We start from the raw sequence: 20,795 nt of genomic DNA on the forward strand, positions 1-20,795 counted from the left end.
GCCATTCCCAGAGACTAGCCCTTTCTGTTAATATTGGCCTCTAACTTTCATCAACCAACATCCCACAAATTCCAAGAGCTATCATTGCCATAACTATACTAGCCAGCTGCAACAAATCCCATTCCTCTATTCAGCTAACCTATACCACGATCAAAAATCCCCAGTCAATTTTATAAACTAAAGCAATGATATATACTAATAGCAATTAAAACCTAAACCTAACAAAATACAACTTTAAAGTATAAACAGACATACAGACAGACACGCCTAACACAAAACATCACAATTCTTGACAAAAATAATGTTAGTTCACTTCTGGGAATTGTGTGGCTTCTCTCCTGTGTGGCCTCTCCGATGCATCACTAGGACTGACTTCCGAGAAAAACATTTCCCACAATGTTGGCATTTGTATGGCTTCTCTCCTGAGTGGACTCTCTGATGTGTCACTAGGACTGACTTCTGAGAGAAACATTTCCCACAATGCTGGCATTTGTATGGCTTCTCTCCTGTGTGGACTCTCTGATGTGTCACTAGGTCTGACTTCTGAGAGAAACATTTCCCACAATGCTGGCATTTGTATGGCTTCTCTCCTGTGTGGACTCTCTGATGTATCATTAGGATTGATTTCCGAGAAAAACATTTCCCACAATGCTGGCATTTGTATGACTTCTCTCCTGTGTCGACTCTCTGATGTATCATTAGGATTGACTTCCGAGAAAAACATTTCCCACAACGCTGGCATTTGTATGGCTTCTCTCCTGTGTGGACTCTCAGATGCATGACTAGGATTGACTTGTAAGCAAAATGTTTCCCACAATGCTGGCATTTATGTGACCTCTTTCCTGTGTGGACTCTCTCATGACTCAAATGTTTTTCTGTAAAGAACGACAATTACAGATGAGACTGAAAATCAGACTTAACAGAGGAGGGTGTTACTGCATGATTTAGCCCTCATTAATCCCTCCTTCTTAGAGATTAAATTAATAAAGTTGCTGTGAGTAGCCTAATCATGACCCTGATGCTTATGCCCCTAAATCCATTGAACAGTTGCAGTCTTACTCCTAGGAGCTAGCAAAGAAGAGACCATATGGGAACTGCCTTGAGGGAATCAGTGGAAGAAGATAGTCAAAGGACTGTTGAAAAAAAATATTCAATTAAACATGTGCAAAATACTTTGATTGACAGGTGGCATCATATCCTGTGAGACGGCCACTGAATGCTGAGTCAGAGCCCAAGGCATGATGCAAGCTAACTGCAGAGGTCACTTCATGCTGTTTGGCACCAGGAAAGGACTCACAACCAATACAGTATGCAGCTCACATGAGGATTGGAGTGGATTGGATCGGAGTTGTGTGTACAAGGGATGGTGAAGTTGATGGAAGTCGGAGAGGAGAGCTTGCAAATATTTGTATTATTTTGCAACTCAAGATAGAGAAGCTCCAAGGATTTCGATGAAATCGACTGTGTTTGTGACGTATTTTTAAGTGTGAAAAGTCGTCATTGCATTGCCAATGCCTATATCTGGATATTTGCTTCCGTACTCTGCTATGATATTTTTGAGCTGTATTTGGGTGCATCACCCTCAGATTGTAGCGTACATTGGCTTGTGAACGCGATCAAAATTCACAGCCAACAAGAATCTGAGAGCCGGTGAGCTAATCCCTTTTGTCTGATGTATTTGCATCAAACACCCATTGCATTCAGTTTGTTTCACACCATTCTTCCCCCACAAAGGAAATATTCTAAAGTGATATAAACGTTTCTGAACTCACAGTTTCTGCTCCCAAGCAGAAACCAATTTCAGTATAAATATCAGCCCCGACTTGCTGTTCTTCGGTGTCAGTCCAGTTACAGATAGACACTCTGTTTGTTTTCATGGCTAAACACCTCAATGCACTCACCAACCCCAATTGTCATGGGAACTACTGACCTTATTTCAAATCCTCAACAATTGGAATAAAGATCTGGATAGATAACGTATCACCATTATCAAAGCCTTACATCTATTCACCACGCCCACCTTTGTTACCTAGTTCTTGCGTGTGTGCGTGAACACTTATATGTATGTGTCTGTGTGTTTTGCTTTCCCCCTAAATAAAACACAAAAACCTATTTCAAATCCCACTGAAGATCTGTTTGATTCAGGAACTGCTATAGATTGGCTGAGTCCAGAGGTTACTATTGCCCCAGTAAAACTATTTATTTCTATTGAGCTAAGTACCAAACTCCCCTAAAAGCATAGCGCTTGCGTCCCACAACATTCCAGAATTGGCAGTTTAGGATTGGATATTTAGAATCCTTACAAAGTGGAGAACAATAGTGCCTCACTAAAACTAGAAATTCCAAGATTCCGCAGGAAGTTGTTATGACAATTAAATTACGTGTGAAAGGGAACTAGGAATTGTAGTACAGCACAAGTTGAACATGTGTCAACAGTGTGATGCAGCAGCTAAAAAGGCCAAAGTGATCCTAGGCTGTATCAATAGGAGTATAGTGTCAAGATCAAGGGAAGTAATTGTGCCACTCTATTCTGTTTTGGTCAAGGCTCACTTGCAATAATCCTGTGTCCAGTTCTGGGACGACAATTCAAACAGATGTTGAGAAGCTGGAGCATGTCCAGAGGAGGGAAACCAAAATGGTGAATGGTCTGGAAACCATGTTCTCTGAGGAACGACTTAGGGAGCTGGGCATGTTTAGCTTGGAGAAGAGAAGGTTAAGAGTGGATATGACAGCCCTGTTCAAATATTTGAAGAGATGTCATATTCAGGATGGAGCAGGCTTGCTTTCTGCTACTCCAGAGAAAAGGACATGGAACAATGGATGCAAGCCACAGGGACAAGAGATTCCACTTAACCTTTAGGAGGAACTTCCTGAGAGTAAGAGCTCTTCAACAGTGGAATATACTCCCTCAGAGTTTGGTGGAGTCTCTTTCTTTGGAGGTCTTTAAACAGAGGCTGGATGGCCATCTCTTGGGGGTGCTTTGAATGTCTATTCCTGCATGGCAGAAGATTGAACCGGATGGTCCTTGTGGTCTATTTCAACTCTTTGATTATATCATTCTAAAGCAGAATCATAGCTCTCTGACAGTGAATTATGAAAGGGCCCTCAGTCTTAACAGGAAGGGCAATGGATTCAGGTTCCTTACCCACAGAGGCCACATTCTCGTAATTCTCCATCATCACATTACTGTACATAAGTTTCTGCTTCTTCGTCAACATTTTCCATTCCTCTTCGGTGAAATATACCGCCACATCCGCAAAGGTCACCTGCAACAGAAAATAGCCCTCATCCAGAGAGTGACTAAACAAAAGGGGAGGGAAGCACATGGTGCATTGCAAATATTATTTGATCACTTTAGAATTCAGTCCAGGAAATAAACTTTAAATTCTGCAAGCCAGAAAAAAGCTACAGCCTTTGAGATCCAGTTTGTCTCGAATCCTATCAATATAATATACAATATAATAAAGAATATAATTTAGGCCATTTCTGGAATATTATTGATTGATTAGGATACTGACTATCCCAACATGTATAGTACATTTAGTCCCCCATGAATTATAGTGCATTTAGCCATATCTCACCTAATTTGAGAGGTATATTTCATTGTTAAAAACAGTTCTGGGGAGTGCTCTGGGTCTGAGAGCCACTGGGCCCACCCTCAATTTAGGCCTAGACATATTCTCCCATATCCCCCAGCATTTCACAGATGAGGAAAGCAAGACACATGTGGCTAAGCAACACCAGGTGGTCAAGATGGCCAAAGTTGTATGATAAAGATCACACAAGCGAGGAAGGGTACCGCAGTTTGCTTTTGCCTCCGTCTCCTGGCAAGGGCAAGACCCTGCTTCCTCCTCTCCTCCCTTCTCCCCTCTTTTGAGTGGAAGGGATGAACACTCTTTTGAACTTGGAACAAATTTTTCAGCAACTGAACTGACCTGAGGAGAATGGGGAAAGTGGGAGGAGGAGAGAGAAATAGGACATTTTCTAAGCCCCTGAAAAAATGAGGTGACAGAGGATTACCCAGGACTCTTTCTGCCAAACTGGGACAGTATGTTCTCCGCTTGCTTTCATGAGCCGGACCAGACATAGATGAAACTAATAGTAAGGATGGCAGCTTACCAAAGAGCTGTTGTACCTCAGGAGCCTCTTTCTGTTGGAGCCCGACTCCCTCTGCTTGGCCTCTGTGTCAGCCATCAGGTGGGCAGGGATCCTGGTGGCCCTGCACTTGGTCACTCCCAGCAATAGAGGCCCAAACCCGTGTCCAAGGAGGCCGAGATGAAGGTCCTGAGAAAAGGGACCTGGATTAGGATTGACTTGGCAAGAAACCCTGCAGCACTCAAAGACACAAAGAACAGCATCCTGCTGGAGACATACGCAGGTGACAAATGCCTCCTTTGGCCCAATGCATAGGTGGGCATTCCCTTCTTCCCTCTCCACCAAACAAAGCTCCCTGGACCTAGCATAGATTTACTTCAGCTCCCCTACTCAACAGATACTCCATGCCTTATTAGAGTGGGGGGGGGATTAGGGGATGGGGAATTAGAGAGGCCCCTGGTTATGTCCCCATAGATAGATGTGAAATCAGTCCATCATAAATAAATAAACCATCTGCTGAAACCTGCAAAGGTCCCCAGTGCTTTTCCCCAGCATCAGCCCCTTTCACAAGAAGGCTGCATGCACACTGTAGAAATAAGGCACTTTGACACCGCTTTAACTGCTCAGTGCTATGGAATCCTGGGATTTTACCTTTAGGACACTTAGCCTTCTCTGCCAGAGAGTTCTCATGCCACAACAAACTACAAATCCCAGGATTCCATAGAATGGAGCCAGGAGTTTCAAACTGGATTATTTCTGCAGTGCAGATACATCCCGAGTCGATTGTAAAAGGATAGAAGCACCCATGTCTTGTTTTTATCCTCCTAATAATGGTTTTCCTTTAAAAAACTAAGTAGTTTGTTTTAGTCTATAATCCTTATTTTTGTTGTTTGTTTTATGTTTCATTCTTGGTAATATGAGTTATTCTGGTCTGTCTCCTTCCTTTTTGCCTGAAAATCTATTAATAAGGAAACTGGGGATGCTTTTAAAACCTCCCAAAGGAGCCACTTTTGGCCTTTTTGGGGGACTAGCCTCCTCTTTGAAGCCAAAGCCCAATGTTTGTGAAGAAGAAGAAGAAGAAGAAGAAGAAGGCTTGTATTAAAACTATCCTCTCTATTTCTGATCCCTTTTAAAACCCATGTTCCCCAGAAGGAGCAGAGCTGTGTAATAAGAAAACCCTCTCAGAAAAGACACACAAAAGAGACACAAAGAGACAGACTTCCTTCCTTTTGGCCCAAGGAGCCTAGCCTCCTTCTGACTCTGGAGCCTCAGGAGAGAAAGAGAAGCCTCTGATCAACTGAGGCCTCAGAGAAGGTTCCGGAACATTATTCCCCACAGTCACAAGCAGCACAAAATGGCTGCCAGAACACAAAATGGCCACCTCTGGCTCAGCACTTGGAGGCCTCAGTGCAGTAGTGAAACCTACCACTTCCAGGCCTTGTCCCTCTGCTCCCTCTCCCCTCTCTCTCTGCCTCCTTCCTTCCTCCTTGTCTCTGTCTCTATCTCTCTCTCTCTCTCTCTTTCCTTCCTTCCTTCCTTCCTTCCTTCCTTCCCTCCCTCCCTCTGTCTCTCTGTCCCCTTCTCACTCACTCTTCCGCGCGCAGAGCTAAATAGAGAGGCACAAGCTCCTCCCCTTCTTTAATCTGACCAATGGGAGCAGAGGAGCTGGAAGACCCCACCCCCTGCCCCACCCTCACAGGCTCCTCCTGCAGTTAATATGGAACAAGGCAGGAGGGACTGAGGGACCCTGGAGCCCCAGCCACACTGGCGGCCATTTTGTGTTCTGGCGGCCATTTTGTGTGCTGTTTGTGACTATGGAGTATGTTCTAGAACCTTCTCTGAGTCCTCAGTTGAACATGCATAAACACACAGAGATACACACACACACACAGAGACATACAGACACACATATACACACATTATATATATATATATATACACACACACACACACACACACACACAGACATATATACACATACATATACTGTATATATCCATATGTGTCACAAAAAACTACAATTCCCAGGATTCCCTGATTTGAGAAGGGAATTGCCTCCACGCTTCCAGATCACAGCCCCAGAGAAAAAGTCTCTACAGTATATCAGCATTGCCAATTTAAGTCCACTTTTTCAGCTGCATTTGAATTTAATAATGATAATAATAATGGTGATGATGATGATAGATAGATAGATAGATAGATAGATAGATAGATAGATAGATAGATCGTGTAGCACCTTTGAGAATCACTAAAAGAAAAGTTGGCAGCATGAGCTTTCCTAGACTTAAGCGTACTTCCTCAGATGTATGGGAATTGTAGTTTATTGTGGCACCAGAGCTCTTTCTCACAAAACTACAATTCCCAGGGTTCCCTAGCACTGAGCCACGGCAGCTAAAGTGGTCTTGAACTGGATTATTTCTGCAGTGTGTCTTGGAACCAGCTCAGACTGCATCTTCACTCCAGAGACAATCCAGTTTCATACCGTTTTAACTGCCATGGCCCAGTGCTATGAAGTCCCGGTAATTGTAGTTTGTTATCATACCAGAGTTTGCTGAGAGAGAAGGTTCAATGTCTCACAGAACTAGAATTCCCAAGATTCCATAGCACCGAGCCTGGGCAATTAAAGGGGTGTCAAACTGGATTATTTCTGCAGTGTGGTTGCAGCCGAACACGTTTCTATTTTGCATAAATCTTCCTGGCCCCCCTTCATGTCCAAATAAGTATCTTAAAGGTATTAGAAGGACTGAAAGATTCTTTGTTTGGTCCAATGGTAATTTTGAGAGTTGAAATAAGTTACAATTATTTTTATTCAATTAGGTTTACATTTATTTGCTAAAGATCCACCATATTAATAAAAATATAAATAAATCCTATTATTATTATTATTATTATTATTAACATTACGGGAACTTTCAAGGGATTTTGACTGAATATTCCGTGTAATATGGGGTGGATTCCATGGATTTTGGTAAAACATGCCGGGAAATAAGTTCAAGGCTTCTTACCAACACTGGTCCTGCCCTGCAGTAAGGCCACTCCAATCCCTCTCAACCGAGGACTACAACTCCCAAGTCTTCTTTCTTTCTTTCTTTCTTTTTTTGTTACTTTCCTTCTTCCTTCCTTCCTTCTTTTCTCCCAAGCTGCCTTGTGTTAGTGCTGTTACTGCTCTTGATGCCGTTGTGTGCTTCTAAGTTGTTTCTGACTTATGGTGACCCTAAGGGACGTCCATTGAAGGCTTTTCTTGGTAAGATTTGTCCAGAAGTGGTTTTGCAAGTGCCTCCCTCTGAGGCTGAGAGAGTGTGACTTCTTGCCTAAGGTCACTCAGTGGATTTCTGTGGCCAAGAGGGCATTCGGACCCTGGGCTCCAGGGTCATAGTCCAATGCTCCAGCCACTAAACCACACTGGCTCTTTCTTGAGGCTTTGTAGTTTTTTGTGGAGTGGCTCTAAGTCATTGCCGACTTCTGGGAAGCCTTCCCTGGGGTTTTCTTGGCAAGAGTTGTTCAGAGGAGGTTTGCCATTGCCTTCCTCTGAGGCTGAGAGAGTGTGACTTCTTGCCCAAGGGACCCAGCTGGTTTCATGGAGGAGTGGGGCACTGGAGCCTGGACTCCAGAGTTGTAACCCAACACTCAAACCATTGCACCACACTGCCCCCCGTTCCCATGTACAACCTGAGAAATAATAGCAGACTTTTTTCTGTTCTTCATGTGTGTCTTCAAGTCTAATCCAATTTATGGCAACCCTAAGGCAAACTTATCATGGGGTTTCCTTGGCAGGTTTATTCAGCGAGGGGATGCCATTGCCATCCTCTGAGGCTGAGAGAGTGTGACTTGCCAAGGGTCACCTAAGTCCAAAACACACTGCAGCAATAATCCAATCTGAGATTGCTTTAACTGCCCTGGCTCAGTGCTAGGGTATTGTGGGAGATGTAGTTTTGTGAGACATTGAGCCTTCTCTGTCAGAGGGCTCTGGTGCCACAATAAACTCCAGTTCCCAGGATTCCCTAGCACTGGGCCAGGGCAGTTAAAGCACTCTCAAACTGGACTATTGCTGCCGTGTGTTTTGGACCTTACTTGGCCGCAAACTGTCCATAGCCTGCAATGCATCTCCTAATTCTGTTGGCAGTCCCTCCCTCCCAACACTTTCTCATTTCCCCCCAAAACCAGCGCAAAGCTGGCAGATGGAAAGAGGTTTTAAAGCAGCATTTAAATCTGCCATATTTGTTTTTAAAAGACTAAATGTCCCAAATGCTATTATCAGTTTTGTAGCTATTATTACAGAAAGAGATAGAGTGCAAACTCCTGAAGTACCTTTATTTTCTGGAGTGAGATGCGTTTTTGCAACTACTGACTCTCTGTGATGATCTCCGGTGGTCCAAGCAGCCAAACTGCGGCCCTGTAATAATAATAATAATAATAATAATAATAATAATAATAATAATAGTTTTATACCCCTCTCTTCAGCCAAAAGGCTATCAGAGTGGCTTACAAATTGTTAATTAGACATTTAGACATTATGGCTCTTAGCCCAGCAGACCCTTAAATTCCTTAAATCACGCTGCCTCCACCCAGTGAATTATAAAAGGGTTTCCCTTAACCTACACTGGGACCATTTAAGGAACCTTATTTCTACTTCTTTACTGATCTTCCCAAGCATCAACCGAGGCAAAACACGTGTAAAAGGAGCGTCGAGTAGTAGATACTCCAAGGAGATATTTACTATAAATAACAAAATATAAGTAAAATATAAGTCCTACAAGATATTAAGAGTCTTGCAGGTACAATATTTGTAAGTATATAATATTCAATTCATAAAAGCTATTAAAATAATAAATAGACCCAAGCGTCCAATTCTGAGACTAACTTCCAAGATCCGCTCTTTAACTCTCTCTCTCTCTCTCCAACCGACACAATTCCCCCAACTGTCTCTTGGTCTCTCAGGCCTTATATCTCCTTCTCATGGAAGCTTCCAGAAGAACCTTTATCTTGCTCTCTGATTGGTCAAGAGAGCCTTCCGTAGCAGTGATGTCACTCTGCATTTGCATAAACCTCCCTTTTCTGCCTGAAGAAGACCTCCATTGACTGGAGCCCAGTCATTACACTTTCCCAAGGCAAGGCTTGCACCTATTTCCCAATGTTGTTCTTGGGGTCTGCCTCCCAGTTGTTTCCAGGTCTTATGGTGACCTTACGGGAGTCTCTGAAGGGGTTTTCTTGGCAAGTTCCTTCAGAGTGGGTTTCCCATGGCCATCCTCTGAGGCTGAGAGAGTGTGACTTGCCCAAGGCTTCAGTTGTTTTGGAAGCCTTTTTGCTTTCTCTTCTAGAAGGCAGCTGAAGTGTTGCTTCTTGCTCTGAAGAATGAGAGGAACCTTCTGGCATCCAAAAGGCTAACATTCTCTGGAGTTATGTCTGATGATATGAATATATAGAATTGAAATACCTGTTCATATATTAAAATGTTTATAGTGCACCCCATATCATAGAATCTCATAGATATGTCTCTTAATAGCAGTTAACCAAATTAAACAGTATATAAAACAAAAACATGAAACAAGCTAGACAAGGCAACTGTTACATGGATTTGTAATTGGTTGACTGGCCAAACACAAAGGATATTCAACAGTGGCTCCTTTTCATCCTGGAGAGAAGTGACCAGTGGGGTGTCCAGTGGAGCTCTGTCCTGGGCCCAGTGCTATTCAACATCTTTATCAATGCCTTGGATGACTGAGTTGGGGGCATACTTATCAAATTTGCAGATGAAACCAAATTACGAGGAGCAGCTAATACCCCAGAAGACAGGATCAAAATTCAAAATGTTCTGAATAGACTAGAAAGCTGGGCTAAAGCTAACAAAATGAAATTCAACACGGAGAAATGTTTGGTATTGCACTTAGGGTGGAAATATGAAATGCAGAGATATAGGATGAGGTACACCTGGCTGAATGAAACTACGTGTGAAAGGGATCTAGGAGTCCAAGTAGACCACAAGTTTAATATGAGTCAACAGTGTGTGGAGGCAGCTAACAAGGCCAATGCGATTTTAGGCTGCATCAATAGAAGTATAGTGTCTAGATCAAGGGAAGTAATAGTGCCACTCTATTCAGCTTTGGTCAGGCCCCACCTGGAATATTGTGTCCACTTCTGGGCACCACAATCCAAAAAGGACATTGAGAAACTGGAGCGTGTCCAAAGGAGGGCGACTAAAATGGTGAAGGATCTGGAATCCATGCCCTATGAGGGAGCTGGGAATGTTTATCCTGGAGAAGAGAAGGTGATATGATAGCCCTGTTTAAATATTTGAAGGGATGTCATATTGAGGAGAGAGTAAGCTTGTTTTCTGCTGCTCCAGAGACTAGGACCCTGAACAATGGATGCAAGCTGCAGGAAAAGAGATTCAACCTCAACATTAGGAGGAATTTCCTGACAGTGAGGGATATTCGACATTGGGACACACTCCTTCCTCGGAGTGCAGTGATCCTTGGAGGTCTTTAAAGAGAGGCTGGATGGCCATCTGTCGGGGATGCTTTGATTGAGAGTTCCTGCATGGCAAAATGGGGTTGGACTGGATGGCCCTTGTAGTCGCTTCCAACTCTATGATTCTATGATTCTAAGTGAACATGAAACATGTAATAAGAAAGTAATGCTATGTAATGAGAGGAAAAGGTATGTATACAAAGAACAATTACAATACACAAATCAGCTTCAGTTTATCTAGTCTGAATAACATACTGATGTAATGCAGAATAACATCTAAACAATGATAATGTAAAAACTAATTTCAGTTTATTACTATGAATAACCTACTAATGTAAGTAATACAGAATGACTGTATATAAACAAGGGCAATTGTGAGTACAGTTACACAAAGGCTTCAGTACAATGACAATACATATAATTAAGAATGGGCTACAACAAAACAACAAAAGGAACAATTACAAGACACAAACTCCCTCCAATATATCTGCTCTAGGTGACATGCTAAAATAGATGATATGAAACTAAATAAAGTGCTGTTATCCCTGTCTTTGGGAATTGATGGAGGACGTTTCAAGACAAAAGGTCTTCCTCAGCCGCAAGGGAGCAGGCTGTCATCTGAGATACTCTAGTTCTTCCTCATTCAAGAAATGTGCCAGAGACGTATTTTGCAACCCATCTTCCTCTACTCTCTTGCATGAAACCTTTCCTGGTTTTGGGATCTTCTGGGGAGGCCCTGGTTGCTGTCCCACGGACCTCTCAGGTGCATTTGGGGGGAAGGCAGGAGAGGGCTGCTTGGGGGCTGCTCTCAGGATTGGGAACCCCTTCTTAGTCTTGCCATTTTCATTAATATTCTGCTTCCCCCAATTTGGGACACAAGGCAGGTTCTAACCATTAAAACAACCGTTGTTTTTGTTGTGTGTCTTGAAGTGGTTTCTGACTTATGGCGACGCTATCCTGGGTTGTTCTTGGCAAGATTTGTTCAGAGGAGCTTTGCCATTGCCTTCCCTTGAGGCTGAGAGAGTGCGACTTCCCCAAGGTCACCCAGAAGGTTTCTTTTTTAAATCTTTATTGTATTAAAATACATATTTTTTGACGGCAGCTAGAACAGAAATAGCTAAATTATGGAAATCTGATAAGAGACCAACTTGGGAAAACTGGATGTGAAAGTAAATGACTCCAGGGAATTGGATAGACTTTCATGTATAGCCCAAAATCATGATAAAGGCAGAAGAAAGGAGGAGTGGAAGAAAGTTTTGATAAAGTGGGGAAAAGAATGGGAATTAAACTTGTCGCTAGTGGAGGACTAATCAAAGTCCTCTCTTTTTACTGTTCTCAGTGGATTTGGGAGAATGAAATTTAAGTATCTTTAAGAATATTATGCTATGCATGTTAAAAATTGAATATAAGAATATTCTGTTTCTCTTTGCTTTCTTATATAAATCCCAGGTCAACAAAGAATGATTGAATGACTCACTGTGTATATTAAAAACAATAGAGTGAGATCCATACAATGAAATTGATGTAAACATCTGTATAAATATATATTTCTTCAGTTGTTGTTAACCTTACAAAATAGTAAGAGAAGTAGACAAAATTTCTTTGTAAAATTGAAAGAAAAAAATTGCAGTTTCTTTCTTTTTTTACTTAAATTGTAAAAGAATAATTCACAGCTAGACATCATATTTCGGAGGGAGGTTTCAAGGCGAAGGACATTCAAATGGGTTCAGATTCAGAAGACGGAAAAGGGAGACTTAAGAGGGTCCCAAATGACCAGTCAAGACTCAAATTTGCTTTTACAAGCAATTTTTATTTGGATTATGTATTGGTCGTGTTTTATGTATTTGGAAACTTAAATAAAGATGAATTTAAAAAATACATATAACTTATAACAAACAAATGAAGAACATTTAAATTACCAAACATACATAGGAATACCATAGATACATATAATTCTAAATGCAAAGTACATTAGAATAAACTTCCAAACCTAAAGCGACAGCTAGCTCCTTTCTTTAAATAATCCTCTTTTATCTCTAGCTAATTAGTCTTTACATCTTTTCTTGTTCTTAGCTGCCCTCAAGTCGATTTAGACTCATGGCGACCCTATGGATGAGAGTCCATAATTCTCTATTTGTCTTCATACTTGACCTATACCAATTTTATTTTGAACTGTAATTATTCCCTCCCCTTTTCAATGTAAATCCTTTTTACATATTCCCTCAGATATTACCATTTCTTCCCACAAAACATAGTAATCTTCATTACAAATTTGACGTTTATATAATCTTTATTATTTTCTGAGCCATAAAAATAGAATAAAACAATACAAATACAGAATCCATAACATCACTGTCACAAATCTTTCCGTTTCCTTGGACCCACTTTCTGCTTTCTGTCTTCTTGGCCTTTCAAAGAGCTCACTTTCATCATATTATAACCGAACCCTGCTTTTAAACACACATTTTATGCACAACTCTAAAACGTATGAACACAATATATCCCAATTGCTTATTGATAATATCAGTTTTCATTTATGTTCTTATCTATTGTCAAAATACCGTATGCATAACTTCGCAGTATTCGATTCCTTCTTTATCATGCTTTACTTTAAGCAGGAGACTCAAACTTTCTTCTACTGACCTATAATTAATCAGAGAGAATAAAGATACACATTTAAACAAATTTTTGAAGAACAGACTTTGTAGATTCAATTCCAGTTAATTCAGACCTCAATGAGCTTCAGATTTCAGTTCCATTCTTTTCCCCATTCCTCTTCTCTTTTTCCATATCGTAATTCTGAGCCCTACAAGAGAGTTTGTCCCGTTCCCTGCAATCATTATTTCTCTGCATCCAATTTTCCCGTCTTGGAGTCTCATCTGACTTCCATAACTTTGCTATTTCAATTCTAGCTGCTGTTACAAGATATAATATAATCCTCCAATATTGTCTTTCGTCCTGTGGGCTTAAAATCGAAGTTATATTGAGTAAGTACAACTTAGGGCTCAATGGGAATTTTATTCCCAATATCTGCTGTATTGAGTCATGTACTTTCTTCCCAAATTTCTGAATTTCCCTGCAATGCCACCATATCTGATAGATGTTTCCCTTTTCACAATCACACCCCCAACAATTCCCCTGTGCTAATTTATAAGGTTTTTTAGCTTCCATGGGGTGTAATATCACCTGTTCATTATTTTCATGTGATTCTCTTTTAGATCCTGCTCTACTGTAAATGTATTTGTTCTATTCCAGGTGTTTTGCCATTCTTCCATTTCAATTTTGCATCCCATATCCTGTGCCCATTTCCCCATATACTCTTTTACAGTCTCCTGTTCCATATTCCTGCTCAACAGTAGTTTGTGTCATTTGGATATCTTTTTCTTATCAGGTCGTCAGAACAAATCATCCAATCCGTTTAGTCTAGCTTCGATCCCTATTGTTTTGTTGTCTACCAGAAATCTTTGTTTTAACTGGTAGGAATTAAACCACTGTATATTATGTCCATCCTTGTCAATATCTTCCCTAGATCTTACCGACCAATTCCCTGATTGATCCTTCTTAAGCCAATGTTTGTAAGTGAGCCAATTACTGATGCTTATCCATCTACCGAAGAGTGGCTCCTGGGCCAATGTCCGAAGTGGTAACTTACAATAAAATGTCTTTTTAATCTTGTTCCAAGTGAGTAGTAAAGATTTCCTCATTGGATGATTATTGAAATCTTTATTCATCCCCAGCTTCTCATAACATAAGAAGGCCTGCCAACCCAATCTTAACTTCACATCCTCTAGATCAAGCATTTCTTTGTCCTCTAATTTAATCCAGTTTTGGATCCAAATTAGATTACATGCCCAGTAATATAATCTGAAGTCTGGGAGCGAATAGCCCCTCTCTCTGAAGCATCTTTGAGCTCCTCCCATTTAATCCGAAGTTTGTGTCCTTTCCATATGGATTTTTTTAGCTTGGCTTCCCAACCTTTAAATATCTTACCCTTAATCTCTATTGGCAAATTTTGTAGCAGAAACATAACAGTTTCTGTAGAACTGTCATTTTGATTATGGCAATTCTGCCTAGTAGTGAAAGATTTAACCAGCTCCATCTCCTTAAATGTTCTCTTATGTCTTTCCATACCCCTAAATAATTATTGTCTTTAGAAATCCAAATTCCTAAGCACCTCAGTTTCTTTCCTACTTGGAAGCCCGGTTTCCTCTTTCATTCCTCTACCTCTTCTCCAGTCATATTTTTAGATATCAACACTGTCTTGTCTTTATTGATTTTCAGTCCTGTGAACCTGCCGAATTTGTTTAGCTCCTGTAGCAGCGGTTCTCTGCCCCAATTTGGGTCCTCCAAAACTGTTACCACGTCATCTGCAAACGCTCTTATCTTGGTTTCCTTTCCTTTCCTGTTAATCCCTTTTATATTTGGATTACATTTAATAGAGAAAATCAAAATTTCCATCACTTCTAAGAATAAGAGCGGTGATATCGGGCATCCTTGCCTTGTGCCCTTATTGATCATACATCCTTGGGATCTTTCTCCGTTGATAATTAAGCTCTTTGCCGATTATATATTTGCCTTATTGTCTCCCATTTCCATACTTTTTACCACTTCTATCAAAAAATCCCATCTCATGCTGTCGGAGGCTTTCTCCGTGTCAATAGCAATGATGGCACATTTTTTCTCATTACTGACCTGGTAAAATTCAAGACAATTGATAATCGTTCTGATATTGTTCCTAATCTATCTGCCCAGTAAAAACCCGTTTTGCTCCTTCCCAATTGTCGAATTCAAAATTCCCTTCAGTCTGCTGGCAAGTATTTGTGTGAATATCTTCTAATCAATGTGCAGCAAACTTATTGGTCTATAATTAGTCATTAACAAGCTGTCCTTTCCTTCTTTAGGAATTAAAGTGATACTCGCTAGCTCCCATGAGTCTGGAATCCCCTCTGCATTAATAGAATTAAACCATTTATATAGTGGATCCATTAGTTCCCCTTGAAATGTTTTATAATATCTAGCTGTAAATCCATCCACTCCAGGGTATTTCCCCTCTTTATCATCTTCTTATCTTCCCTCCGTCTATGGGGCCTGCAAAGGGAGGGGGCTTCCTTTCCTGGGGAGGGCAAGGTCTGGATCTTCCCTGTCTATGGGGCTTCAAAAGAAGGCTCCAGGGCAGAGGAGAATGTGGCCCAATAGAGGGACCTTAACATTTCCCCAAATGAGCACATTGTCCGTCTCTCTGTCCAGAGGCAGAGCCCTCTTTCCCAAAATGGCTGCTGAGGGATTCCTATCCAAATGCCCCCTGTCTTTCAGCAGCCCCCTTTATGCCATCTCTACCCTTGGCACTTTCCTTCTTTCCTTCCTTTAACCTCCATCCCTTCAATGAAGGGGACTTTCAGGCAAAGAACTAACAATGGCTTCCATGTCCTTTCTGCATGTTCCCTGAGGAGGATCACTGATCTTTGCAGGGTTGTTGTGAAGGGTAACTAAAGGATGTGTGTGGGGGGGGGGGGGTGGGGGACTAATTCAGATCCTGTGGGCCTCTAAGCCTAGTTGCCAGGGGGGTATCCCTCTCCCCAGAAGGGGCTTTGAGCTCCCTCCATCTGCCTGCTCTTGGCTTTGGCCTAAATCTGGGCTCTTCTCTCCCCCACAGACAGAGCCCCCTTCCCCCAGAGAAAACCCCTTCCCCTCAGAAAGCTGTTGTTTCCAATGCTATTGAAGCCTATGCTATCTGATGCTTTTTATTTGTCACAAAAGTCTTTTGACTGGGAGCCTCCCCTCTTCCCAGAGATGAAGAGGGTGCCCCCATTGGAAGACCATAGAGGGGGGCTTGCGATCCCTTGTCTCCCCCCAAATGAGGAGGAAGGGAGGGAGGGTCTCTCCTCTGCCCCACTTTCCAGGAGGGAGGGGCTCCTCAAAGCCCTTTTTACATCTTAAGGACCCTGCCCCCTCCCCCCATGGCCATGCCCCTCCTCAAGTGCCCCCTGCCCCCTTTTTCTCATACATTTCTCTCCCCCACTTCCATCTCTTCCTCCCTCAGAACAGACTGTGAGGGCAGCAATGGCTTCAGGGCCTGAGACTGAGCATGTGCACATGCCCCAAAGGCCCCTCCTGAGCATGCGCAGGGATCACCAGGGCCTTGCTGCTGCTGCTGAGGCTTATTCTGTTGACAGTCTTTGCGGAAAGGGAAGGAGTGCACCCTTCTTTCCTTTCTTCCTTCCTTTGAGGAGACTTGGAGGATGCCAGAATGGAGTCCAAGGAGGAGCTGGACTCAGGAGGGAAAGGGAAGGAAGGAAGGCTCTGCTTTGTACATATAGCTCTATCTGTCTCTTTGGTATGTGTTTGTGTGTGTTTGTCTCTGGTCTTCTTATGGCTGGGAATGGAGCTGAGGGCTGATGAGAGAATAAAGTGTATTTTGTGCAAATTCAGAACTTCTGTGCATCAAAGAGTCCAACACATTGAAACGACAAATAACTTTATTGAGAACACATAATCAGAAATTCAATGTTTAAACCAGAACTGCCCTCCCCAAGACAAAGAATACATTGAAACCCCAACACCTAAAACCCACCCTCTTCCAATCCTAGCCCCCACCCTCAGTTCCCACAGGCTATGCCCCAAAGGGAACAAGCCCCCCTTTGCCATTCCCAGAAACTAGACCCCTTTCTGTTAATACCTGCCCCCACCTTTCTTCAGACAACATCCCACACTTTCCAAAAGCTATCATTCCCATAACTATTCTAGCCAGTTGTAAAAAAAAATCCCAGCACCCCATCTAGCTGACCTATACCATGACCCATAATCCCCAGCCAAGTTTATAACCTGAAGCAATTATCTACACTAATAGCAATTAAACTTAACAAACTATAACTTTAAAACAGAAACAGACATATAGACAGACAAACGTAACACACAAAATCACAAGGGCCTTTTCTTTGCACCATTGGATTGAAAATATACTTTTTGTATTTCTTATTGACAAAAACAATGTTAGTTTACTGCTGAGATTGGAGTGGCTTCTCTCCTGTGTGGCCCCTCTGATGTCTCACTAAGATTGACTTCTGAGAGAAACATTTCCCACAATGCTGGCATTTGTATGGCTTCTCTCCTATGTGGATTCTCTGATGCATGACAAGGACTGATTTGTAGGCATACCTTTTCCCACAATGCTGACATTTGTATGGCTTCTCTCCTGTGTGGACTCTCTGATGTCTCACTAGGTGTGACTTCTCAGAAAAACATTTCCCACAATGCTGGCATTTGTATGGCTTCTCTCCTGTGTGGACTCTCTGATGTTTCACTAGGCTTGAGTTCTGAGAGAAACATTTCCCACAATGCTGGCATTTGTATGGCTTCTCTCCTGTGTGGACTCTCTGATGTTTCACTAGGTCTGACTTTGAAGAAGAACATTTCCCACAATGCTGGCATTTGTATGGCTTCTCTCCAGTGTGGACTCTCTGATGTGTCACTAGGCTTGAGTTCTGAGAGAAACATTTCCCACAATGCTGGCATTTGTATGGCTTCTCTACTGTGTGGACTCTCTGATGTATCACTAGGTTTGGCTGCCGAGAAAAACATCTCCCACAATGCTGGCATTTGTATGGCTTCTCTCCTGTGTGGACTCTCTGATGTTTCACTAGGTGTGGCTGCCGAGAAAAACATTTCCCACAATGCTGGCATTTGTATGGCTTCTCTCCTGTGTGGACTCTCTCATGACTCACAAGTTCTTCTGTAAAGAAGGACAATCACAGTCAAGAATGAATATCAGAATTAAGAGAGGAGGGTGTTACCCCAATTTTTAGCCCTTGCTGAACCCTCCCTATTTGATATTAAATTAATTAAGTTGGTGAGAGTGACCCGAGCATGACACTATTGCAGATGTCCCGAAATCCATGAAACAATTGTATCCCTACTGACAGGAGCAAAGAAGAGATTGTAGTAGAACTCCCTTAAGGGAATTGGTCGAAGCAGATAGTCAAAGGGCTGTTGAAAAAATATTCCATTAAACATGATTTAAAATATTTTGATTGACAAGTGGCATCATTTCCTGTGAGACTGCCATAGAGTACTGAGTCAGAGCCCAAAGCATGATGCAATCTAACTGCAGAGGTCACTTCATGCTCTTTTGCACCAGATGACTCACAACCAATACACTATACAGCTCATCTTCAGATTGGTGTAGACTGGATTGGAGTTGTGTGTGCAAGAGATGGTGAAGTTGATGGAAGTCAGAGAGCTTGCAAAGATTTATATTATTTTGCAACTCAGGATAGAGAACCTCCAAGGACTTGGGTGAAATCAACTGTGACTGTGAGTTACTTTTAAGTGTGGACAGTAGTCAGTGCATTGCCAAAACCTATATCTGGATATTTGTTTCCATACTCTGCTATGTTATTGTTGAGCTGAATCTGGAAGTGTTGCTTTCAGATCGCGCTGTACATTGGCTTATGAACAGGACTGGAATTCAGAGCCAAGAAGGACCTGAGAGCCGGTGTGCTAATCCCTTTTGTCTGATGTATTTGCATCAAGCATCCATTGCATTCAGTTTGGATTCAGACAATTCTTTCCCCACCCAGGAAACATACTAAAGCGATTTAAACCATTTTGAACCCTCAGTCTCTGTCTGTAAGCAACAATTTCAGTGTAAATGTCTGCCCCGATATTTACTGTTCTTTGGCGTCAGTCCTGTTGCAGAGAGAAACTCTGTTGGTTTACATGGCTAAGCGCCTCAATATACTCAACAAAACCACTTTCCGTTCCCTTGCAGGACCCTCAGCAATTGGAATCAAGAACATTCTAGGTAATGTATTACCATTAGTATAGCTTTACATTATTCACCAATCCCACCTTTTTTACTTACATCTTGTGTGTATGTATGAATGCTTGTGTGTGCGTGCGTGCGTGCGTGCATGTATTTTGCTTTTTCCCTAAATAAAACATAAAAACCCATTTGAAATGCCTCTGGAGTTATGTGAGATTGCGTGCCTGGTATAGTTGGGCTGACCTCCGAGGTCACTGTTGCCTGAACAAAATTATGTCTCTTCTTTGAGCTAAGTACAAAATCCCCCCCCCCCCAAAAAAAAGCATAGCACTTGCAAGTGTCCTCCCCAGACTCCAGCATTTTGGGTAACAAAGGGCCTCTGGAACGAAAAATGCAGTTAAGCAAGCTCAGGTTGGAAAATAAAAGTGCTTTTTCTCTAATTGTGTCCTCCTTTCCTTCCTTCCTTCCTAAATATTACTCATAATTGCTAAATAAAACCACTTAATATGTCTGAAAACAAGGACCTGAGCCGGTTCTCAATAGTTCACTAAAACCAGTTCACTGAAACCTGGCCCTTCCCAGGGGTCCCTTCCTCTCTGCACAGAGCTAGGCGATCCTGGCTTTGCTCCTGCCTTCCCCTCCTGGCTCCCAGAGGCCTGATCCCCTTCACTTTCTCCCTCTGCGATCTAACCTTCTTTCTTGCCCATCAACATCTCATTTTCAGCATCTCTTCCCTGCCTTTCAATTTTTCACTTTCTGTCTGTCTCTTTATCACAGACATATACCCACAGAGTGTGATACATAAAAGGGGCACTTTGAGGCCCATTTGTTGAGAAAGGCGGGATAATCAATATACAAATAATTCATTGGCAAAGGCAGAGCAAAGGAGCTGGGATCTGGACTCCAATTTTGGTGAGGGTCAAGAGCCAGTGAGCAGCCTTAAAACAGCTTTAAAACATTTATAAGGCAGGCATGGACTACTGATGGGGTTTGGAGGAGATCTCAGGGGCAACCCTACATTGTATTGCTGGGGGGGGGGCAGAATGAAATAATATTCTGCTCTTCAGCATCTCACAGCATCCCTTTGGGGAAGTGGAGGCCATTTTACCACTGTTGTGCCCTCCCTGAGCCACTGCTCAGATCTTTCCCCCAAGAAGACGTTCCAGAGCTTTAAAAGGATGGAAGAGGCACCAAAAAAGGTAGGAAACTTGCTCAAGGGTGTGCTGAGTACCATGTGGGTGTGAAAAGCATTAATGTCAATGGCTTCTTTCCACAAAATCCTAGGTTAGGCAGTTTAGGATGGAGTATTTAGAATCCTTAGAAACTGGAGAGCAATAGTGCCTCACTGAACTACAGATTCAAATATTCTACAGGATGTTGCTATCACAATTAAATTAGGCTTGAAAGGGATCTAGGACTCCTTGTAGACTACAAGTTGAACATGGGCCAACAGTGTGATGAGGCAGCTACA

General features: G+C 42.2%; 1 protein-coding gene across 1 annotated transcript in view; it reads right to left on the reverse strand.

The window, feature by feature from the left end:
• The window catches only part of LOC149290521 (uncharacterized), a 50,035-nt gene that overhangs the window by 26,823 nt on the left and 2,417 nt on the right, over window positions 1-20,795 (reverse strand). Inside the window, exon 4 of the mRNA XM_089489360.1 lies at window positions 17,613-18,292. Within this exon, the coding sequence (XP_089345486.1) occupies window positions 17,613-18,292 (680 nt within the window). The remainder of the gene's footprint in view (window positions 1-17,612; window positions 18,293-20,795) is intronic.

The sequence above is a fragment of the Sceloporus occidentalis genome, unplaced genomic scaffold, assembly GCF_023333645.1.
Source record: "Sceloporus occidentalis isolate IW3139 unplaced genomic scaffold, rSceOcc1.0.p SCAF_39, whole genome shotgun sequence".
NCBI classification, from domain to species: Eukaryota; Metazoa; Chordata; class Lepidosauria; order Squamata; family Phrynosomatidae; genus Sceloporus; species Sceloporus occidentalis.